The sequence below is a fragment of the Lolium rigidum genome, chromosome 2 (assembly GCF_022539505.1).
Source record: "Lolium rigidum isolate FL_2022 chromosome 2, APGP_CSIRO_Lrig_0.1, whole genome shotgun sequence".
NCBI classification, from domain to species: domain Eukaryota; kingdom Viridiplantae; phylum Streptophyta; class Magnoliopsida; order Poales; family Poaceae; genus Lolium; species Lolium rigidum.
Genome location: NC_061509.1, coordinates 262,651,838 through 262,676,910, shown reverse-complemented (window position 1 = coordinate 262,676,910; position 25,073 = coordinate 262,651,838). Strand labels below are relative to the sequence as shown.

Below are 25,073 nucleotides of genomic sequence, written 5' to 3'. Positions count from 1 at the left end.
TCCACATCTCCTCAAACTGAAAGCCCCTTGGTTTTATTCCTTTTCGGTCTAGCTCTCCCGCCACATGAATAAGCAATGCAAGATGATCAGTTTCTTCAGTAGGAATATGTTGAACACTAGTGCATGGAAACAACTGAAGAAACTCAGCCGAGCCAATAGCGCGGTCTAGCCTGGCTTGAACATTAGCCTCCCCCGTTCTTCTATTGCTCCATGTGAAAGGATATCCCTTGTATCCGAGATCCACCAAGCGGCAGTCCGCTAGACAATCTTGAAAATTCATCATTCGGGTCTCGCTCCTCTCATTGCCGCCTAGCTGTTCGTCATGTGTTAGAACCTCATTAAAATCCCCCGCACACAGCCAAGGTAAATTGTCCTGGCTTCTTAGATATCGCAGAATTTCCCATGTCTTACAACGAAGATCGGAGCGCGGTTCTCCATAGATTCCAGTGAATCGCCAGGAGGTATTGTCGCATGAAATCTTAGCATCGATGTAGTACTGACACCAAGGTCGCACCTCAACCTCAACACCGTCCTGCCACCACAGCGCAAGGCCACCCCCCTTACCCTTTCCTTCCACACATACTCCAGGCCTGAACCCCATACTCCATTGCAATTTCTCCATATACCTCTTCTTCTGTTTTGTTTCGCAAAGAAAAACCACCACCGGGTTGAAGGATCTAACCAGATCCCGCAGCTCGCCCACAGCCGGGTCCAACCCCAACCCCCGGCTGTTAAGGGCTAAGAGATTCATTGGCCTCGGCGGCCCTGCCTCGCAGGGTCCGCCGCTGGATCTTCAAGACGATCAAAAACTGAATCAGACCTCTGTTCCCCCTCTAAGCCAGCCGGTTCTTCAATTCTCTCAAAGACCGAACTTGTGCGTTGCTTCTTCAGTATCTCTGAATTATCCTCCCCCACCACCTATACTGGGACAGGCACCCACACTTGCTTAGCTCCCCTTTTCCTATTACCATTACCCTGTGCCAAAGAGGGCACGGCACTTGGATTAGTTGTGGGTGCAGCTCTCTCCCTTCTCGAAAAAGTTCCTCCTTTCTTCACTTTATTCGCCACATTATCGGCAGCAGGAGCTTTTCCATCCCTATGAGTGTCACCCCGCGCCCAGTGGCGATTGTTGGGGCTCATTACCTCATCAGCTCTTCTACTAGGCTCGTACCCGCCAGTGCGGGACGAGGAGGAGTACTCAAATTCCCTCGATAAATCCCTGCGCGGCAGGTTGTCACGAGGATAGGCTTGATAATTTCCACGAGAGTCCAAGCTCGATGAGCGCACAATGAAACTGTTGGATGACACTGAAGGACGAGCAGGAGGAGGTGGCTTCTGATTCTTCTTCGGTGAGGCCCGGAGCCACTCACCCCACTGTTGAACCTCTGATTTCTCTCCAGCACATACGTTATCAGAGTGAACAATGCATCCACAGTCAAAGCAAAAATGTGGGACCTTTTCATACTTCAGATCAAACCATGAGCCCTCCACATCTTCTTCATTCACCCGCAGATTGACACCACGCAACAAGGGCTGATCAACACGGATGCTGACTCTAATACCCAGATCTTTACCCCATGCGAAACCATCTTCATCCACCTCTAGTGATATAAACTTCACTATCCATCGACCGATCAGCTCGCCATGCACTCTAGTCATCATATCCATCGGTAAATCCAGTACCCTCGCCCAAACATCCATCGAGTCAAAAACCATATCGGATGGCCGAATAGAGCCATCGAACTCCTTCAACAGGACTGCATGCAGATCAAATTGCCACGGGCCGTTCTTCCTCACATGCAGCCAATCTCCCTCCGAAGTGAATCGAACCACAAACCTGTTGTCCGCCAACTCCTTGAAGTGTGCAGGACGGTGGAGGCCCCATGCCTTCTCCATTGCGCGCTGCAGACCCCCCATCACCAGCCTGCGCGGCGAGCACACCTTGCCCACCATTGCCCACCTCGGTTTGGGCACTTGGGAGGCCACTGTCTCCCTGATGATCAGACCCGAAGCCTCCTTGTCCGTCAGCAGAAGATCTCCCATCTTTGCCGACAAACCAGCTGCCAGATCCTCCGCTCCGCTCTTGGCCGGCGAACGCGACGGCACACGGACGGAGCCACTCCCTCGTCCCCCTGCTCCTAGTGGAGAACGCTGGACAGAGTTCGCAGCCCCACCCATTCGGTCGCCGCCTGCAGATGGAGATCGCGCCGACCCCCTGGAACCGTCCGCACGTCCTCCCAATCTGGATGGAGAAACCATCTTCCAGCACCCTTCGCCTACCCTCCAAGACTGGAGAGATACCCCAACACCGTCTGAACCAAATATATTTTATAAATGATCTTGCATGTGCCAAGAGATTATGAGTTCCTTCAATACTTACCTCTCTATCCTTCAACAATATATTTTTTTCTTTTTTTACCATTACACACCCTACGAAATTAGCGGGTATATTGATCACCTTCCAAAAATCATCTTTCATCGGATTTTTATAATCATTGCCATTCTTCCTCGGAATAACTTTTGCAACTCCATTGTTACGAGTTTTCCTAGTAAACATTCAGTGAGATAAATCATTCCCCTCCTCATACTACCTCCAAGGATGCAAGTTCTTCCTTCAGCTGAGTATTTCTCTTCCCAATTAAAATTGACCCCGCCATTTAAAATACTTGTTACACCTTTTCAACTTAACATTCAGAATATCAATCAGATAATTGATGTACACATTTTTTTCCCAAAAATCTTCCATCGACGGAAAAACAAAAATGTTCATTTTTAACCAATATACAATATACAGCGTGTCATCTTTTTTTAAAAAATCAATTACAGCGTGTTGTCTCATGTGCCATTATAACTCAATACTGCACAACCCTTAGGTAGAAGTAAGATATAAAAAAATGCCCGGGCAAGAGAATTTTCTTTACTATTAAATTGCAGTTGGGGATGGTGTCCACTTTGACATCAAACATTGGAGCAATCCTAACCGTTGATCACTCTCAAATCATCCATCAGATGTCATTCCCACGTCCTCAGAAAAAAATCCACGCCGCTTACAATAAATAGAAGCAAACTTATTACGCAGCAATCCTTTCCATGTCAATGCACACGTAAAAAATCAGGACTTAATCCCCTTTCCTTGTTATTAACGCATGCATCTCCCAAGAAAAAAGGGGCAGGCAATATTTTCATTCTATTATCGGAAGTAATACTTCCAGGAAGAACAAATTAACGCATGCATCTCCCAAGAAAAAAGGGGCAGGCAATATTATCATTCTATTATCGGAAGTTATAATTTCAGGAAGAACAAATTAATGACCGCATAATTGTTGCAAGGACCAAGGAAAATCAAGACGCATGTAAATCATTGATCTCGCATAGAAACAAAATTAAGGTCTTAATTCCCTTCTGTTTTTACTTAATTCCCTTCTCTTATTATCGTCGATCTCGCTATTAAAACACCCGAGCTTATTTCCCCTAGCGAACAAACTACATCCAATCGCCTCCGCAGCAGTCCTATCACCGTTGATGCCCCACCGCCGCATCCTCTACCCTGCCCAGCCCTGCCCTCGCTGTTGCACCTCATACCGCTCCGCCCCTGCCACTGTGATATCGCACATCCAACGCCCCGAGGTAGGCGATCACGGATGTTCCTGGTTCCTCCTCCTCAAGAGAGGCTCCCACTCCTGCGTGTCGCATGGCTCTCCCGTCCTCACCATCGTTGCCTATACCAACGAACCATGTTTATAAAATTTGTGTGTGTTCTCCAAATGTTCGATGAAACGATTCATTGGTTGCACTTAGAGCTAGGTGGGGAAAGCACATGAATCAAATTAGTTGTTAGACTCATACTTTGGTCCGGTTGCATTTTTTTGTGCTCTTCGAGATGATATGACATCTCCTGATGCAGCTTCATGCTAATACTGTTACCACTTCAGATGTAAAATTTCCTTGTGGTATGTCTTTTTCACTAGCCTTGTACTTGGCAATGTTTATATATTGGAATTTATACCGCCTGAATGAATGCATGCTGATCTCATGCATATCGGTATTTTATTACACAATTATTCATTACAATGTTTGTGTTGCATGTGATTTAGCTTATGTGGCGAGGATGCTATTCGGGAAGCATATGCATGTCTCTATTCTGCATAGATACTTAGATAGTGTACGTCAATGATTTTATGCAGCGTCTCACTGTATTCTAAACTGCCATTGTTATGCATTTGTAGGTTGAATAATGGCGGAGTATGCGCCAGTCCTTTCGGGTTCTAGGGTTGATAATTTCCTTTGCAGTTTTTTCTGCATTTGGTTCTTAAATATAACTCATCGCTTGCTGGATAAATAAAATCCACCTTTATTTTGTTCATAATATTGATGTTTATATAAGCTTCGGCTACTATTGATCGAATAGTAACACATGTATACAACTCAATTCATTTCATTTTGCATACCAGGTTTGGAAATTTCAATATGTTTGGTTAACCCTTGTGGTCAATCAATCTTCCATTTCTTGGGATACCGCTGGGCCAAAGAAGGAGAGACTCGGTTATCCATACATTTGTAATCATTTCTCACTAAGATCAGTTAAGTTGCTGAAGACATCATTAGAGGTACTGTTATATAAAATAAGCATGTGTGTGAATAATGACCGCTATGCCATTTTCTTCAGCTTCAGTATGAGGGTAACAATCACATAAAAAATTACATCTTCACACGATATAAAATATTATTAGTTTTTCCTCTAAATTATATATCGTCATGGCTACCTCACCATTATCTTCAGCTTTTGTACAAGGAAATGTTCATGGAGAATCGAGTCATCTAGGTTAGGTTAAATTTTTTGGGGTCTTAGACAAACCAACGAAGAATTGTATATTCGCCATTAGAGCATTGAGGATGGGCGATTGACTACATTTCTTATCAAACATAGATGCTAAATATCTGAGAAAATGAGTTGTCGTAAATACTCCATTTAAGTAAATGATGAATAGTTATTGACACTTTTATTCATCACTCAGTTCATATTAATCATGATGTGCCTTCCACATGCACTTTTACTGGATATATTATGTTATGTGTAATTAATGATGAATTTAGTTTGATTAGAGTATCATCTGATGGACTTCTTGTAAAGAACTGAAATTCTGCAGTTGTGAAATACGGTTCGATACGATCATGAATGGCAAATAATAGATGGTTATATCAAATTTTAGATCACCATATTCAAAAGTTGTGTATCAAATATATTGTTTGAGATATTTAGAGCATGTCCAACATTAAAATTAAACCATGTACATTGTTTGATGTAATTTTATTAACCAAAGCTGGGCATTGCATCGTATAGATAAATTGACATTTTCTTTCATGTGAATTAATATAAATTTGGTTGTGACATGATACACATGATAGTTTTTTTGTGTATTAATTACTTTTGCTCGTTGAATTAAGAGCGAGCGGGATGGACAGATGGAATTTTTCTTTTGTGCAAAAACATACGTAATTGATTGTGACATTACAAATGCAATATATTATCAATATCATATTCACTTCTTCTATGTGAAAGACTGAGAGAGAAGATGAAGAGACCGATTGATTGTAGCCGGGGAAGAAACGGGTATATCTATGACATATGAGTGTGTAAATTCCAGTTAGTAGTAGATAAATAGTTGTGCCCTTGATTTATAAGGGTACGAGGTCCTATTATCTCCTACATTTATAAATGACCCTGTATTTTTTTTTCTATGCACACAATTTTTCACTTGCGTCTTATTCATGCACGCGGCAAGGGAAGAAACTAGATAGCCGTGGCAACGCACGGGCATTCAACTAGTATTAGATAGTAATAGAGTTACAATCTGAGTTTATCACCGCGGAAATCTCAAGTGGGAAATTCCTAAGCCACGTCTCAGTTCTACACTGAACTCTACCAAATTTGGCCAACTCGTGACTAGCACAGTTTGCTTCACGATTTATCTTGACCACTGTTATTTCTTTTTCCGTCAATAACTCTCGAATAACTCGAACTCTGGAGGCATAGACTCTAAGTGTTGGGCGTGCTTTCCTTGATCAATTGGATGGCTTCGGCACAGTCCGTTTCAATTGTGAAGTTTAGTGGCGTCCAGTTGAGTGCCAAAGCCAGTCCTTCAATGGCTGTCAATTCGGCTTCAGTGGCATCGATGCAATTCCTCAGGTACCTTGTAGCAGCACAGATCACTACACCTTTGTGATCCCTCAGTACCATGCCAGCCCCTGCTTCCAGGTTACTCACAAATGAGCCATCGTATTTAACTTGACCATGTCATGTTCTTGAATGGTGGCTTCCATTTTATCACACTCTTCTGTCTTCCATCAGAGATTTTGGCACTGTCTTTGAACCCATGGGTGTGTGAGACCAGTACTGATTTTCCTTTTAATCGGATCAGCAGTAGGAGACTGTTTAATAAGAAGCAAAGAATCCAGGTAACTAGCCAGGAAACGTTTTGATCCCCTCCATTGATAGCATTGGCGTCTCATGTGTTATCTCATTGTGTACCTTGCCATATACGACAGAGTATCATTAGCGTCATCGCTCTTTGCGTCAATATAATATAAGAACTTCAACAACAGAGCATATGCATAGAGCCAATACCACATAGTAGAGAGTATTACATACAGAGTTCAACCAAAGTAGTACGTACAGGTTGTAAACGGGACCCTGGATACTAGCTTTCCACACACACACACACACACACCCGAGCAAGTGAACTAGCTCACCTGCTTCCGTGGAAATTTTATTGTTTCGCTTACATCTTATTATTCGTCTTGTTCTACACAGGTTGGCCGACTAGCACCTCAACTCTGAGAAGTAACGGCCGCGAGGCTAGCTCATCAGTGCTGGCCAGGCAGCTTCTCCTTGATCTTGTCCATAACGCCCTTCTTCTCGCCGGTGCCGTGCGTTCCCGTGCCTGTCATTCCGGTGTGTCCCTGCTGCCCGTAGGTGCCGCCCGTGGCCCCGGTGCCAGCCATCCCAGTGTGCCCTTGCTGTCCGTATGTCCCACCGGCCGCTGTGGTCTGCTGCTGGTCACGGTGGTCACCACCGGGCAGCTTCTCCTTGATCTTTTCTTTGATGCCCTTCTTCCTCCTCCCGCCCATGCCATCATCCTCAGACTACATACCGAGAGAGCAAATTATCAGCGTTGTTACTTCACATCAGTACAAAATGATACCGGGGTACATATGTATACAAGTACGCGACTATGCAACTAGTGTATTTTGTAGAAGTATATATACGCGCGCGTACCGAGCTGGAGCTGGAGCTGCCGGAGCGGTGCAGGATCCCGCCGGTCTTGTGCTCGTCCCTCATGGGCTGGAAATGCCCGCCGGCGCCGGCGCCTCCGCCGTGCCCTCCAATGACGCCACCGTGTCCGGCGACCGGGTTGCCGTACTCGTCGACGCGGTTGGTCGCCTGACCCTGCTGTCCCTGGTACTCCATCTTTGCACAGGCGATGAGCTGATCTTAACAAAGGAAACTCTTGGTTGTGTTTGTGTAAGCAGGTGATGGCGGAAGGCCATTTTATAAGCGGTTCGATGCAAGAGGATAGGGATTGGTGTTGGGATTGATCAGGTGCCACGGTAGGATGCTAGTGCTACGTGTGCTCGCATGAGCAGGTTGGTCGGCGGAAGCTGGTGACTACTAGTGACTAGCCCATGAAGAGAAGCCGAACGTGTGCAGGTACTGGACGCGTCGGCGGCGCCACGTCTCAGCTCTTTCCCGAAGCACTAGTAAGCTTGCACGTGCAATGCACGTCTCAGCTAATGTTAATTAGTCGAAGATATTAGTAATGCTAAATTTCAAACTTTTGCATGTCATAAAACAACATAACTTTTTTCTGAAGCACTAAAAAATTGTGTTATTAATTATATATCCGTACCAGAAATGTCAAATTGGAGTTTCTTTTTACACCAACTTAGGTAATTCAACATATACGGACTTCAAATACCAGAGACCAAACTGATTGCACAAATGTAGACATGGAGACACCAGAGATCCATAGCAAAATAAGTCACGCAATAGAATTGTGCAAACCTGGAAAACATGGGCAGGAATCAACATTACAATGTCTGCAGTAAAAATTAGATTGACAACCAACAGAGTCTATTTGCAGAATCAAGGTTCACATGCTAAAAATCTGAAAATGTTGCAATTGGTACAATCGTACAAGGACAATTTAAGTGTAGGGAATGTTAGGTCATACTTAAAGTTACCACTTAAGGATCAACTTTAATTTGTATCAAGAACACTCCAGTGTTGATCCGAATGCTAAGCAGTCTACAGCCATGGGGACTTCTTGAGATTCAGGTGCAAAAATTAGTATGGTGTGGCTACATAAATAAATCAATATGATGGCCATTTTCCTTGCATCAGCTTGTTCAGTATATTGTATCTAAAGAAATCGTGCAATCTGTACTCACCTGAGCCGCTTGCCTACAGTGTCAACTCTCAAATTTAATCACCGCATATATGGAATTAGACAAATTTCCCAGCTGTAGCAAAGTCAAAATATATACTTACTGACTCATTTTGGCAATTGAGAAATCCTTGCATGGCAGGAAGCAGACAATTTTGTACCTCCTGATGTCCCTTGCTCTCTACATCATGGTAAATAATATTTCAGTTTCATCAACCACCCGAAGCCTAATGTTTAATCCCTGATGAAGCTAAGTAGACAGATACGACACTGAAAAATCCAAATTTCACATTTTGCGTTAGAAAATCCAATTCTTGTTTACTCTGTTCAGTACATGTCTCCCCAAAATAGGTAAAAAAAAAAAGGACGTACCCAGTGCTGAGAGCTCCCGCACTGTGCGGGGTCTGGGGAAGGTGTTAGTGGCAAGCCTTACCCTCACGAAGTGCAATGTGAGGAGACCGCGACTCGAACCTGGGACCTCTCGGTCACAGGCGGTGAGGCTCTACCGCTGCACCAGGCCCGCCCTTCGTCTCCCCAAAATAGGTCAGAAAATAAAATCCATTGAGGACAAATTTCCATCAACCATGAATTCCCTTACTTCAAATGCGTCAAACAAATGAATGTGGAGCCCTGTGACATGGATCATAGACATTAGGGATGCAGCCTTGGGTCAAGAAAAGCAATCAACGAATCAGGAGCTATTGCGGATGAGATTCTCTAACCAAGACGTTTAAGAACAGGTAACAGACCTATGTAATTTAAGAAAGTATGTGAAGTCGCCATTCCAAATCTATGAGCTGGTTATCCGTACTGAAATCTACAAGGACCAAGACCAAATACATTCTGCATCTCCTGTACGAATACATACTTATAATATTTGACACTATCTTCTTCCAAAAATTGGACACTCCATTGTCTCTTTATCCAAACTTCCAAGTAGCGAAAGTCTACAATAAAGAACATGAAACGTTTGACCCTTCAGTCGACAAATTGATTGTACAACAGGAACGAAAATCAATGCCGTATATCAAGTTAGTTTGTTCGAATATAGATAACAATTCAGATTTTAAAGGAAAGACCTAATAGGTCATTTATGCATGTATACATGCAGATGTGTAAGTAGTTACAACTTAGACTATCCATGCAAGTAGGTTTATTTTCCGTTCTAGTGAAACACAGTAGTGCTTGCTAAACCCTTTAGAAATAAAAATGACTCCTTACCTCTGGGAATTGGGAGTGAACAGGAAGTAATCTGGAAGCATTAGCACCACATAATCTTTAACCACCAAACTGATCAACCTGAGCAATGAAAATAAAATCTTGTTTGCACAAGGACATGAATTGTCTGTAAGTTGATATCTAGCATCAGCAAGCTCCCAACCACATTTCAATTTTTTCTGTCAATTGATTCAAGTAGCATATTATTCTAGAACGAACCAACACATTTAGAAAGAGTGGTAAATGACTTCAAATAATCTTGACTGGTAGAAATAGTAAGAATACAAGATCATTTGTTTTGGTATATTTAGCAAAATCTGTTAGTGCATCTGAATGTAGCCCATCTGTTAGTGCATAAGGAACAAATAAACATCAAGAAGATAGAACAGAGGCTTGGTCTATGGTGGACCAAGACTATCTGCTGCATTATATATTTGCACCGTACTAAAACTAAAGAGACAACTGATTCATACAAAATAAATAGAGAGTGATGTTTCCTATTCTTTGGAAGAACTACTTCAGTTTTCACACAGCCCTGGGTGGATTTTTCTCTAATAATAACGATCTAACAATAGTATGAGTCCTTTCATGATGCACAAATAAGACACTCGGAAATTTGTTGGTGGTAGCAAGCTATTTCTCCTATGTATCAACTCTCAAGGCATCCATACAATAAAAATCAGAATACAGAAGCCATGATGTCATGATCAAATATCTTTCACAAATTATGTCGAACAGGTGACGTGCGGATCGAATTGTACCTGCCTACTGTTCAGGGATCGATCCAGCGAGAAGTAGGAGATAAGGAGCAGCACGCCGTGATGGAGCGAGAGAGATAGTGCGGACCCGTGAAAGGGAGCGTCGGGCAGGGCAGCGTGCAGGTCGCCGGCGTCCTGGAACACAGCGTCTTCGAGGACGGCGGCTTCCCCGACACTACAGCGTTCTCCTGTTGGGCTGTGACGTGGTGGCAAGGTGGCCACGGCGGCGTTGGAGGCGGGGCGGCAACGGTGGCGATGGAGGCAGGGCAAGCGAATACGCTGGGGACAGGCTGCGGCGGTTGGGGTCGTCCCGTGGGAAGTGCGGTGGTGGGGGAAGACGTGATTAGCGAAACGGCGATCTCAAAAAAAAAAGAGTAGCGAAGCAGTACGTTTGATTAGCGAGTGGATTGTCCGTCGGACACTGTTTAACTTGGAAGCGTTCGATGATGATTAGATGGTCCAGATTTTATGGATCTGCCCCCTTCTGTCTCTTTTAATAGTAGTGGTGATGGGCAGCTGACGGATAGCTCGGATCGATTATCCAAACAAGTCTGATCGTCGGTGTAATGTTTTCAATTTCATATATGTATTTTCTTGCATTTATAAGAAATGTCTATACTTTCTTATTAGAGTATATCCTGTGGTGGTCTTGATTCTTGAAACATGCCCCACAAAAGTCATGTAGCATCTGCTTTCTATGTAAGTCCTTTTGTTTGGTCTTCTAGGCATAGTTTTAAAAACCGAAAAACCTAAACCCACGGTATCATCGATTTTTAATGAGGTATCCGTCGAAATAGCAAAAAAAAGGTAAAAACAAATATCACAGGAGGAATTGAACTCTAGACCAAGTTAGGGAGAAATAGCACCACATAACACCCGATACCACTTAAACTCGCCATGTTTTCTAATTACATAATGGAATATACTCCATACATGTTATTTTTGGTCTTTTTTGAAATTTTCTTAAATTTTAATTAAAAAAATGGTTTTTTGACGCTATCGAACCACATGAACCGATGGTCTGACCAGTGAACCAGTAGCCTCACCGGTTCACTCACCGGTCCGATTTTTTAAACTATGCTTCTAGGTGCTTTCCACACACACAAAAAAAAATAGGAGAATTGAAACAAAGAGGGTGGCGCTTTTCCAAAAGTAGGTCCTTCTCCCGCATACGAAGAAAAGCACCTATCTGGGGTGCTTCCTGAGTTTTTCTCGTCCAACCGAAGAGGTGTGTTTGTTTGCTCCTTTTGTTGCATGGAAATACTAAAAACTACCCCCATAGATGCCCGACCCAGACCGCACAGATGTCCGATTCGCAGCGACAAAAAGAAAACGAGGAAAATAGAAAAGGAGAAAAAAAAGGAAAAACACCCCGTGTCCCCCACCCAAGCGGAGAAGAGGCGAAACGCGAGCGAAGGTAGGGTTTCGCTGCCGCCGGCTGGAGCTTGTCCCCCACCCCCGCCGCCTCTCTCCTCCAGCGCTTCCTCCTCGACACACCGACCTCGTTCTCCCGTCCATCTTCTCCGTCCCCTGCCCATAGATCGACTCGCTGACCATCCGCCGGAGCCTTTCCTCATCCTCGTCTGCCGCCGGAGTAGGTCCCCATCGCAGATCCTCATCGGCCGACCATCCTCGTTGGACGCAGTCGGACGTCCACGACCTACTGTGAGATGAGCTCATGTTTCCTACCGTGTATTTTTTTTTGGCTGATGATGATGTGATAATTGATGTGCATTGTTGTGATGTTGGTAGCTTCCATTGCTAGTACAATTTGATGCAGTACATGAGGTTGATCCTAATGAAATAAGCCCTGCCACATATGTATGGAAATGGACTAACCTACTCGTTGCTATGCTATATGTCTGTATATATGTAGATGCTTGTGAATGTGGTGTACCATGGTAATGAAATGCTCCGTACAATAATTATGTAGTGTTTGTTTTTGTTTAGCTTGTTATTACTTCGCAATGGAGAAGGCTGTTTGGGATGCATACCACACTAGAGTTTTCTGTGAAATATGCATGAATGAAGTGAATGCAAACAATAGGGATGGATATTGCTTGAGTAGAAAGGGGTACAAAAATCTTATGAAAAAATTGCCGAGAAAACAAGAAAAACTTTAATTAAGAAGCAATTCAAGAATAAATGGGATGCTTTAAAGAAGGATTACATGGGCTGGCTGGAGCTACAAAATGCAAGTGGACTAGGTTGGAATCCGGAAACAAAGATTATAAATGCGGATGATGAATGGTGGAAGATACACCTAGCAGTTCGTATATACGTATCACTTGTCTTGTCTTTTTGTCTATTGTGTTGTATGCAAACTTTGAACTGATTTTTGTATTTTTATTATTTTACAATACGTCCCGGCCATGCAAAGTTCATAAATGGGCCACCACCCAACTTGGAACAACAAGATCTTATGTTTAGGAAGGCTCATGTCACCGGAGAATCAGCGGCCATTCCAGGAGAACAATAAGCATGAGATAACAGAGAATGTGCAATATCATTGGATGATGATGGTGATGCTGCAATCAAAACAACACTAGGAAATCGTAAGGTGGGTGCCGGAGAGAAGGATACTTTTAACTATGCGCACACTCAGATTCGAAACGCTATCGAGCGTAATTTTAGTATCTTGAAAAATAAGTGGCGCGTGTTGAAGGGTATTCCTTGTTATGACTTGGTTACACATAAGAGAATTTTCCTAGCTTGTGTTGCTCTTCACAATTTCATCAGAGACTCCAACTTACGTGAAAAAGAAATTTGATCGATGTGATTCAGATGCGAATTACATTCCTAAGGTGGAAAGGCAAGCACTAACCTTGCCCGGTGATACGCTCTAGGTGAACAACACGCGTGAACGATGAACACGTGACGAAATTGCTAACTCATTGTTCAATGTTAGAGCAAATTAGTATTAGTTGTGCTTCCTAGTATAATCTCATGCGTATGTATTTTAGATTAACCGATATGTATGATGGATATGTATTTGATGAGTAATTTATGTGAATATCCGTGCATACTTATGGTATTATATAGTGATTATTTGAACTATAGTGATCGATATATTGTTTAATACACGTAAATCAGCAAAAATATACATTCACAAGGCTATGAGGGTACTTCAGACAAATCCCCAGTTTACATCCAGACAGCCAGACAGCCCAAGAGTAAAACTCAAAACAACAGTTTTCCCTTGACAACGGCTTTCTATGCACAACCGTACAACCCGCCATAACCAGCCCAAACAAAAGGCCCTAATTGCGGTAGTACCCTTTTTCTGTTTGTCCTTTTTTGTTTCATAATCAATGACATAGAGGCCATTCGTCGCTAGGACACATGCGGCATATGTGGCAATGAAGAAGGCAGGGTTGTGGTGACGAGGCCGAGGATCGTGGTAGGAACACATAAGGGGAAGAGATCGAGAAGGAAAGAACACATAGGGTGGAGGTTGTGATTGTGAGCCCAGTATGACGAAGATGGTGCTCCAAACCAAAGGTTGGTATTTTCGATGTTGCCTATGTCCATTCAACAAGTTATAATGTTTGCTATAAATACTCAAACAACATGTTGCGATGTCCTCGAGTGTTATTACAAAACGTAAATGTTTTTTGTGTTTGTCGCAAGCGTTTGTCTCTATGTTGCATACATGTGATGGTTTTATCAAACGATTTGCTGCAAGCAATGGAGATTTTGTTGCAGTCGTGGAAACTTTCATGGGCTAGTATTTTCAAATTTTTGCAAAGTTTTTCATGATTTTGAAACACCACGAAAAGAAAGGTTTGTATGATGTTGCAAATGTAAAATAATATACTGGCCCGAAAGAAGTCATACAACATTTGTGAACGATCCGAGGATCGCGCTTATGTGGATTGGACGGCTGGACGATCTGTATAATGCCCCAAATGAGGTTACACACTTGCTTCAATCCATTGAACTTCCAAAAATGCAAGGGGAGAGTGAACAATGTTACCTACTTAGGGTAGCATATAGCAAGCCACCCAGCTGAGGGTCTTTTTCTTTTTTTTTTCTTTTTTTTTTCGTTTTTCTGTTTCTTCACTTTTTTTGTTTTTTTGTGTCTTCTTTCTCTTCCAAATTTACTTTTTTTTGTTCAAGTGTATTCTTTTTATTTTTTAAAATTAATTATCCTATAAGTGAGCATTTTTTAAATGATTATTTTGGATTCTCCAAACAATTTATTATCCCATATTATGATTTTTGTAACTTGGGAAACAATTTGTTCGAATTGTGCAAATACTTTTATCATCTCATTTGAAAATATTTTGAACTCGTCAACAACTTTGACACTTGAGAAAAAAATTATCAACATCCTAAATATAATTCTTCAAAAAAAGAACATTTAACATAAACTTTCAAGAACTGTTAAAAAAATGGTGCCGCTTAATGGGCCTCCCTCGGATGTGGTCCAGGTCGGGGTTCCTATAGGAGCTCCCAGGCTCCCGACCAGTGCAAAGATCCGAAAGGGCGCACATCGGCATATGGCTGTATGGCACAACACAACATACAGATAAAGCCCACTAAATATTTACTTACAACTGATGTGAAAAAAAAAATCTTAGCACTGAGCTTCACAGGCAAAATATGTGAATCGGAACACTTCAAGATGTATAATCGTATGCCACGTATCTATGTAAGTTTGATTTGAATTAATTCTATGCGTTCCATGATTTTCAGCAGAAACAACGATCAGCAGTAAAGAAAACAATCAGGCTTCATAGTCACGTGATCGCCACTCAATTTTTGTTTGTCAACTTTTGCTATTCATTGAACTTAGATAGAAAACATCCTTCATCTCAGAAACAAAAATGAGAATCCAGCAGATACTGAAGTGAAATACCAAGAAGGGAAGGAGGTAATAATATTCAACTGAATTTATATAACTTCCAACACAAAGATATTGTCTGGCGAACATACATTCTGTCTCTCGCCAAATGGTTACGCACACAAGCCCAACAGTTTCAACAAACACCATTAGACCCTCAAAAAGAAGACAAGTTCTTATCTGAAACAATGGTCTTCCCCTGTCAACACAGGCAAGTACAGAACTCTACACAAAGAACCGAGTAACAAACCAACGGAAGAAAACAATCAAAGCTGCACAGAAACGTGTAACCTCTAACACTACGACACAGAGTGATAAGACCACTAGGGTCAGCGCCTGCCTGCAACGCTGAAGGAGCTGACTTTCATCGGGGTGGCGACCACCAGAGGAGCATCTGGGGAGTCGCTTGTTGCGAAATTTTCGTGCATGAAGCGACTGTCGACGATGGATTCCTCCTTGAGGACGACCTTGTAACAGTAACAGCTTTTGAGCCCCTCCTGGTCGCGGTAGCAGTGATGGTTGCTGTCCTTCACCGTGTGGAAGTTCCAGATGAGACTGAATTTGCCAACTGTCGCTACCAAATGCTTTTCTTGCTTTCCGTTCTCTGTAACCTGTAAAATATGACAGCACATGGAGGAACAAGCATCAGCGATATGCTTACCGACAATATAAAGATTTAAGGAACATGTAAGAAATCATTTGCATGCGAATGAACATTTTCAGAAGATAAAAAACAAGAGCTGAGGGATATAACTTTTGAAGCACACAGTGGACATGACAAACAAACTACTGCATTCAGGTTTCACACAGGAAAAAACAATTCGTACACTGCAAAAAATAGTTATTTCCGGAACATTATAGACCCTGTTTCCAATTGAAGAAACATATTTATAATCCGTGAAAACGTCAGAAGTACGGACAAATTTCATACTCCCTCCGTCCATAAATAGATGTCTTATATTTGCTTAAATTTGGATGAATCTATACACTAAATAGTGTCTATATACATCCAAAATTTAATAAATCTAAGACATCTATTTATGGACAGAGGTAGTACTATATAGAGTGGCGATCAAATCACAAATTAGTTTCATGAAAAAACAGAGAGGAGATTTCACGAATGATTTGATTGGGTTTTATTCTGAATAGGCATTTCTGCTATGACCTGTACTTAGTTCTACTCATTAGCCACTGTCAAAAAAATATTTCTACTCATTAGTCCATTCCTGTTCTACGAATTCGCGATTGTAACTTTCCAAGGTGAAGGCAGGCATCAAGTTTTCTTATTCAGTATTTCTGCACTGTCAAAGGACAAATTTAACTTGAATTTTACCAGCTACGTGACCCAGCACCAAAAGTAATGTAGGGTAAATTGTGATGGATAAAAAATTGTCAGTTATCCTAGATACGATCACTCTACTACATCGAATCACCATATGCTAATAAGTATCATAAGAGTTATTGTTACCTAAAATAGATAGTGTGCATGAATCTTCCTGTAAACTGGTACTTAAATAGTTACAGATTTCCTAGATAGCCAGTTACAAGATTAATGCAGTCATAACCAATTAAAGCTATAAGTAAGTTACTAAAAGAAAGCAGCATCATGGATAGCAAACACCTTGCACTAACAAATTACTTGCATAGTACCTTCACTGATTTTTCCCCTATAACAAGACCAAATAAAAGTCTAGATGATAGCTAATCTTTGCACATTCAAAACATGAATTCTGCATAGCAAACAGGAATATGGGTACTGAAGGTTCTGTGACTGAACAAGAATTTGACACTTACCCATGAGAACTGCCCACCATGGAACTTGTTGTCATTCCCAGCCAAGATCGAATCCAGTGGGCTGAGCTTGAGCAACCTTGGCGCGGCGATCCTGTTTCCCATACGGCCACTGAAGCCGGTCTTGTCTTTGCCATCCTTGTCCTTGAAGACGGTGCAGATCAAAATCAAGTACGTGTCAGTGGTGCCCAAAATCCATTTCCCGTCATAAGTAACATCCACATGCGTAATCGGTGATCCAAGCCCCGGGAACGCAGTCTTGGCCATCCGCATGGAGCTCTTGGAGTAGAGCCTGATCTTGCCATCGATGGACCCAACAACGATCGACCCATCCCCGGTGCTCGCAAAGCAGTTGAAGTTGGTGCCCCGCGAGAACTGATGGCCCTGCGACCAGTGCAGCACCGGCGACTCCGAGGCGCTGCCGATGGTCTGCACCCTGCCCCTGGCGTCCCGCATGTCCCACCTGCAGAGCCGGTTGTCGTCCAGCCCCAGGAAGGTCGACCCGGACGGCTCGAGCTGGGAGCTCTTGCTGTCGTTGGCGATGTCGCGCATGGCGATGTCGGTGCCGTCCTTCTCGAAGCGCCACTCGGTGACCACCTTGCCGGTCTCGATGTCGACGTGGTGGACGCCGCTGGAACGGGCGTCGCCGGGGCTCATGAGCAGCATGTTGGTCTCGCCGCGCATCAGGAGGGCCTTCTTGGGGGTCGAGTAGGAGGTGGTGGTAGTGGCACCGCGGCGGCCGGAGATGTTGACGGAGACGCCCTTCCCGTGCACGCCGTGGCTGAAGTTCTTGACGACCTGGATGCCCGCGGCGCCGACGAGGAAGCTGTTGTCGAGCGCGCCGAGCGCGAGGCTCTGGATGCCGGTGCCGTCGCCGGCCTCCTCCTCGAACTCCTCGAGCAGGTCCCTGGCGGAGTTGGGGGGAGGGGGAGGGGTGAGGCCGTCCTCGGCGTCGGCCCAGACGGCGTCGTCGGCCTCGGCGGGGCGCGCCCAGGCGGCGAAGTCGGCGCCGAAGACCTCCCTGCGGCCGTCGTCCGTGGCGTCGACCCCGTAGGTGTTCTCGAAGAGGCAGCGGTCGTACTCGTCCCGGAAGCGGCGGAAGGCGGCGTCGTCGGGGAGGCGCAGCGCCCAGACGGACCCCGACGCGGCGAAGTCGGCCCGGCGCTGCGCCGGGAGCGCCTTGAGCTGGAGCTCGGGCCCCACGGGCGCCGAGACGCGCCGGCCCGGGCCCACCTCGAGGACCCACCTGGGCCGGTCGCTGTCGGACTTGTCGACGAAGGCGTAGACGGCGCGGCGCAGGGCGGGCACCCAGCGCGCGTCGGCGGAGGCGCCGCCGACGTGGAGGTAGAGCCTGGCGGCGTTGTCGGGCTTCTTGTACTTGAGATCGAGGGCCTTGAGCTTGGCGTCGAGGAACTCGATGGAGGCGGGGGTGGTGGTCCGGAGCGGGTCGTCCGCCCGCAGCCTGGCCCCGGAGGCGGGGGAGCGCGGGTCGTACTCCTCGTCCTCGTACTCGTCGTCCTCCTCGCCGGAGGAGGAGGTGAGGTCGAGGTCCTCGCGGCTGTTGGCGCCGCCCATGGCTGGCTGGGGTGAGTGGGGCGGGGCGAGGCGAGGGGAATTGGGGTGCGAGCTGATCGGGGAAGGAAGGAATTGAGGAGAGGAAAGTGATGAATCAATCAGGTCGGTCCCCGTGCCGCGGGAGAAGGGGATATATGTATGGTGATGCGATCGTGTGGAGGTAGACGTGGGAAGGGGGCGGAGAGGTCGGTGCGTGTGCGTGGGACTGACGCGACGCGCTCCACGCGGCAGTGGGACGGGTTTGATGGGCGTGTCATTGGTTGCTTCATCGAGAGGGTGAAATGGCGGATTTTGGTCGCCATCGATCGTGCCGACTAGCTACATGTCCAACTCTACATAGCTATATCAAGATCAGTAAATTACTGAAATTAAGAAACACATTAAAAACAAATACGTACCAACAGTCATTTATATGAAGCGCATGCACATTCTATTCCTATGAGCACCTTCAAGAAACTGGTGCGGCAAATCTTGAGATTAACGAAGTTACCACAAACCGCTATTGACGGACATGTCACTTACCACTAAAAGAATAGGATCGTTAAATCCTAAAATAATCCAGATAAATACGAACACCCATACCAAGTGTAGAACTTGAATCCTACATAAACTGGAAATACAAAAATCAATACATACCATTTGGCTGCGTTGCACGAAAAGCACAATTTTTCGTTTCAAGGATTGTGTGTTTTCCATTGTTATTATAGAAACAAACAAAAAAACCGTGAAAAAAATGCAAAACTAAACTAATGTTTATTGTACAAGCACAAGACCTGAATATCCTAGGCTCAACTAAGTGCAACAACATTTAAAGCTAAGCAACATAGGCACATGATATATGTAACACAAGTGATAGCAACATATAAGTATTTCAAGCTCGATGGCTATTAGAAGAAAAATAAACTCGGACCAGAAGGTGCGCCTTGAGAGGCGGAGCGGTTGCGACCAACCACGCCGCCAGGGACCGCCGGAGACGGTTGGGGAAGCCAGCGACACAGCGTCGCGGGAGAGAAGGAGGAGATAGGGTTAGGACGAGAAGGAGTGGATGCGAGTGAGTGGCCAGGTTGGGCCGAGCCCAATGGGCTGGTCCAACCAAACCACCTGGTCGGTCTGACCAGTGGGCCCGAGGGGCAAAATGGTCACTTGACCATGGAAATTATTCCAAATTTGGAAATAAATCCAAAAACTCTAGAAAAACTCTAAAAAAATAAATTAAAATATGTAGACCACTTAAAATTTTGTGATCTATTCAAAACAAGTACTTTCATCATAAATTGACAAAACATTAAAAAATAAGTATGATGAATTATTGCCAAGAAAATTGGATACAGAAATTCTAAGCTTCTAAAATAATTAAAAGGAGAATAATAAGCCCTAATTTATTCTAAATTCGAATCAAAGAAAATAAATATTTTCTTTGAATAAACTCCTTAATAAAGATAACAAAATATTATTTTAATAACTGTTAAGAAGTATTTATAAATTGTGCTTATTCGTCAACTCTGAGAGTAAATAAATATTAACGGGGAGGGGGAAACAACCCTAAAAATCTAAAGCATGCATATTTGGATCTTTAACCATTGCCCTTATCGGACAATGATGCTATCTTTAAGAAACAGAGGACCAGGGTCAGTCCAAACAATCCAACTTCACTACCTTGCAGTCATCAGGAAAGTCCATCGCTTGATCATGTCACTTTGAGTATTTTTATCAAATTACTTGCAAAGTACTATAATTATCACTCTTGCATGAAAAGCAAAAATACTATTTTCATAACTATGAATATGACTATGTGGTGGGCAATGGAACCATGGTATGAGTATGGTGGAGGTTCCATTGCAATGGGTTTATATCCATCTAGGATTAACAACAAATGTCGTCGAGTGATTATTGTGCCGTAAGACCCGTGTTAACCATAAGATCTAGAGTGGGACAGAGTAGTCAGTTGTATTTCTTCCTTTCACACATCAAATGATGCTCTTACCGTAGCAGTTGTATCCCGAGGGAGCAACCAGTGGGTAGGGATCCCTTCTAATTCCCCACGGTAATGTGGTATATGATGGGTTGCAGAAGGCCGGCAAAGGTATCGAGGTCGGATGATACCCAATGGGGTATGCTGGCCGACAGGGATATTAGTCGAGGTCGGATGATATCCAATGGATATGCTGACCGGCGAGGACGGAACTGCAACAAAGGGTGGGTGTGCGGGGTCACAGAGAAATGCAATGATTGCTAGGACCTTATACCGGGCCTCACACCAAGAAACTGTGGACGGGAAAGCTGCCCGGTTGGCACCAAGGTTAAGATCTCTTATGGGGAAAGCAACACACCTCTGCAGAGTGTATCGAATCGCGACCTGTCACTCCCTGTTCCGGGTTTTGAAACTGCGAACGCGGCCTAAAAGGAACTCCATGAAGTTCTAGACATCCGGTGAAGGCTGACGGACATAGCTCTTCGGAATAGAAACAACCTTTTGAAGAAATGCTTACAAAAACTTGCATTGGCCTATGACTTTCTGGTCTAGTGCCGTAGCTAGTGCATAAAACACCCATTTCCTATAATGAACTTGTTGAGTACGCTCGTACTCATCCCTCTTATAATCCCCTGCTTAGATTGTCTGAGCTACTTGGAGGAGGCCAATGACAGACTTGAAGGAACATATGGGATCTGCAATGAAGAACGAGATCTATCCGGAGGGGTAGAGGGGGTGGATTACCTGATCGTCTATGGAACCGGGGAGGTTCCAGAAGAGAACACTGTTTAAGCAACACCAGTAGCAGTAGTCGAGCAGCACCGAACTCTATAGTATTTAGCTGCTCGAGTAGTAATGGTACTTAGCTTGCTACGACCATTAGTGTATAAGTTAAGTAGGGTTCGTTTAGAACCATTGAGTTATCCTCTTTGGACCCAGGAGGAGCTCCAGTATGATGTACATATATGGCTTGTAAAATATGTGAGTGAAATAAAGACCAGCTATGTTTCTGTTGTATCACTCCGAGGGATGTAATATTTGCGCAATGGTACTTCGCACATGTTATATCAACGACTAGCATACTACAACATGCAGTGGTATGCGGGGTCACCACAGTACATGAACATGACCCTCTACTCATTCTCCATCATTTTGATCGTTTGTTAGATCGCTACCTTCATCTTGTTGATCTTAGCCAACCTCTCATCTAACACTGCCCCCTCTCCTTAGTCGTCGTCCTCCTCTCTTCTGTTGCCACCTTCCTCTCCTTAGCCTCCCTCCACTCCTCCAATTCATTCTTCTTCAATTCCCTCCTTTCAAAAGTAGTGTACTTCCTCACCTCCATCATTTTTTTCAAATGACTCTTTGTAGTCTCTCTTGTCTCCTCCGTTCGCCCTCTTATTACTTTCTTTCTTCCTCCCATCGAGTCTATATATATTGATCAGGGAGACATGAGTGGGGCTACCTCATCCATCATCATCGTTGTGAACCACAAAACCCTATTGTTGTAGGAATAGGTAAATACTTCCTATCAAAGTCAAGACAATAACTGGTCAACAAGGACCCCGATTCTTAGCGTGGTCAACAAGGTCAAATATCAAGATAAGAGATAAAATAATACAAAGTCAAATATGAAGGTATATATGAAGGTAGAAACCAAAAAAGGTGGGAGCTTAGATAGACTAGTCAATAGCTAAGCCCCATCTCCTCTCCCATCCATATCCCTCATGGTCGAGTGGACCAAAATTTACCATTGTACCCCTCCTACCTACCACTAGAAAAAGGTAGCCTTGATCATTTTTAGGACCCTTCCATACATAAACCCCCAACAGGGTAGAGGATTCATTCACTTCACATGCAAATACAAAAAGAGGAGATGACAAGAGCTCCAAGTTGGCGCTCTAGTTTTAGATCCAAGGAGTCTTTGACGACTTGGACCGATGTCCTATGTTAGCTTGAATTTTCTCTCATGAAGTCTATGATTCCTCACGGAGGTCCATGCTTGACACCTTCGACACTCTCCTAACGTAGGAATTAAGCTGTGTTCTAACAAGGCGACCCAACCTACTTAAAAACATTGATGTGTCAACTCTAGGATAGGGTATTGACCACCTTCGCTATAAGGGCGGCGTACACACCTCTACTAACCACTACTTAACCACGTCACTCGAGACACCCCCTAAACATCTGTTATTCAATTTCAGTAACACCTCTCTATCCAAGCTCGACTGAGGCTTTGTCTTGTTTGGAATTGGAGGGGCAGCTTTTCCATTTCTCATCGTTCTCAAGATCTTTCCAACAATGGTGCAAAGTGAGGCCTTCTGCGGATTGGTCGGAGGAGCTGCTATGTTCTTTCTCTTATCTCTTCTATAGCGTGGGAAGAGGCGGAGAGCCGATATGTTTGGAGGAGTCGGAGGAGATGATCTATTATGTGTCTCATCTCTTCCGTATCCTGGGTAGAGGAGGCGTGATACGTCCAAAACGTATCTCCTTTCCCGAACACTTTTGCTATTGTTTTGCCTCTAATTTGCGTATTTTGGATGCAACTAACACGAACTAACGCTGTTTTCAGCAGAATTGCTCTGGTGTCTCGTTTTTGTGCAGAAATTCAACTTTCAGGAAAAACCTCGGAATTTATGCGGAAGGTCCTATTTTCCCAGAATACTTACTGAGCCGAAGGGCAAGCCGGTGGGGCCCGAGGGCCCCACACACTAGGCCGGCGCGGCCCAGAGAGGGCCCGCGCGGCCCTAGTGTGTGGTGACCTCGGCTGGCCCCCGACGCCCTCCTTTGAATACTTATTGCCTTCGACCTAAAAACGCACGAAAGGAAGTCGAAGTCGCCGTAAACCCTCCGGAACGCCGCCACATCGCGAAACTCCGTCTCGGGAGCCAGAAGTCTCCGTTCTGGCACTCCGCCGGGACGGGGAATTGGAGGAGATCATCGCCACCATCACCACCGACGCCTCTCCATCGACCAGCCATGTTTCCCCCATCCATGTGTGAGTAATTCTCCCGCTGTAGGCTGAAGGGGATGGTAGGGATTGGATGAGATTGGTCATGTAATAGTATAAGATTGTTAGGGCATAGCGCCTAGTGTCCGTAATTGGTACTTTGATGATATTGTTGCAACTTGTTATGCTTAATGCTTGTCACTAGGGCCCGAGTGCCATGATCTCAGATCTGAACATGTTATTATTTCATCATGATATTCATTGTTTATGGTCTTACCCGCAAGTTGTATACACATGTCGCCGTCCGGAACCAATGGCCCCGAAGTGACAAATCGGGACAACCGGAGGGGATGGTAGTGATGTGAGGATCACATGTGTTCACGGAGTGTTAATGCTTTGCTCCGGTACTCTATTAAAAGGAGTACCTTAATATCCGATAGATTCCCTTGAGGCCCGGCTGCCACCGGCTGGTAGGACAAAAGATGTTGTGCAAGTTTCTCATTGCGAGCACGTACGACTATAATTGGAACACATGCCTATTGATTGCTTTGTACTTGGACACAGTTTTATTATTATCTCGCAAATGCCCCGCTTGATTGTTACATGAGTTTCTCTCATCCATGCAACGCCCGTTATCCGTCCCCGTGCCTACAGTATTTTAATCCTGCTCGTTTACTATAATCACTATCGCTGTCTCTGTTACTCGTTGTTGTTATTTCACTACCGCTACTCGCTATAAAACTGTTACTATCGATAAACTCTTGCGAGCAAGTCTGTTTCCAGGTGCAGCTGAATTGACAACTCCGCTGTTAAGGCTTTCAAGTATTCTTTGTCTCCCCTTGTGTCGAATCAATAAATTGGGTTTTACTACTCGCGAAGACTGCTGCGATCCCCTATACTTGTGGGTTATCAAGACTGTTTTCTGGCGCCGTTGCCGGGGAGCATAGCTTTATTTGGAAGTTCACTTGGATTGATATTGTTCGCTGCAAATTCTCCATCATGGGTAAAACTCGCGATCCTAAAGTCGCCATATTACCATCCACTACAAGAAAAGGTACAACTCCGAGTACCTCTGCTACTCTTGATTCACCATCTCGTGATAAGTCGACTTGTTTCACCGCCACAAGCTTCACTTGCTCGGTACTTCGCTGAATCTGAAAACTCTCATAATATTGATAATGTTTCGATGTGCTTGATGATAGTGGTTCATTGGGATCCTTTCTAGATGCTACAATTGCTAGGTCTAGACAAATTGAAAATACCGAAACTCCTAATGCTACTACACCCGTTAATTCACCCGAACTTGATTATTCTAGTGATGATCCTGATGAAGATTATGTGGAGCTTAATGATGATTTTATTAATAGATGCAATGCTACTGCTGATGCAAGCAAAATTAAAAAGTTTCTCACACAATATACTGTTAGACATAAGTTATCTCCTGATCCTAAATTTGCCACATCTCCTATATGCATTAAGGATAAAGATTATGATTTTTCTCTTGATCTATCTCATATAT

At 44.2% G+C, this 25,073-nt stretch overlaps 2 protein-coding genes across 2 annotated transcripts; both read right to left on the bottom strand.

Moving 5' to 3' along the window:
• Nucleotides 1-6,864: 6,864 nt before the first annotated feature.
• On the bottom strand, nt 6,865-7,483 carry LOC124688679 (dehydrin DHN3-like). The gene is made up of 2 exons (XM_047222321.1): nt 7,277-7,483; nt 6,865-7,143 (listed from the first exon to the last, which is right to left on the bottom strand). Exons 1-2 carry the CDS (start codon nt 7,466-7,468, stop codon nt 6,865-6,867), a joined length of 471 nt encoding a protein of 156 aa, XP_047078277.1. The 5' UTR covers nt 7,469-7,483.
• A 7,817-nt stretch (nt 7,484-15,300) lies between these two features.
• On the bottom strand, nt 15,301-18,684 carry LOC124693359 (protein CYPRO4-like). The gene is made up of 2 exons (XM_047226838.1): nt 17,061-18,684; nt 15,301-15,877 (listed from the first exon to the last, which is right to left on the bottom strand). The coding sequence occupies exons 1-2, from the start codon at nt 18,630-18,632 to the stop codon at nt 15,596-15,598; spliced, it is 1,854 nt and encodes a 617-aa protein (XP_047082794.1). The 5' UTR covers nt 18,633-18,684; the 3' UTR covers nt 15,301-15,595.
• Between the last annotated feature and the right edge of the window lie 6,389 nt (nt 18,685-25,073).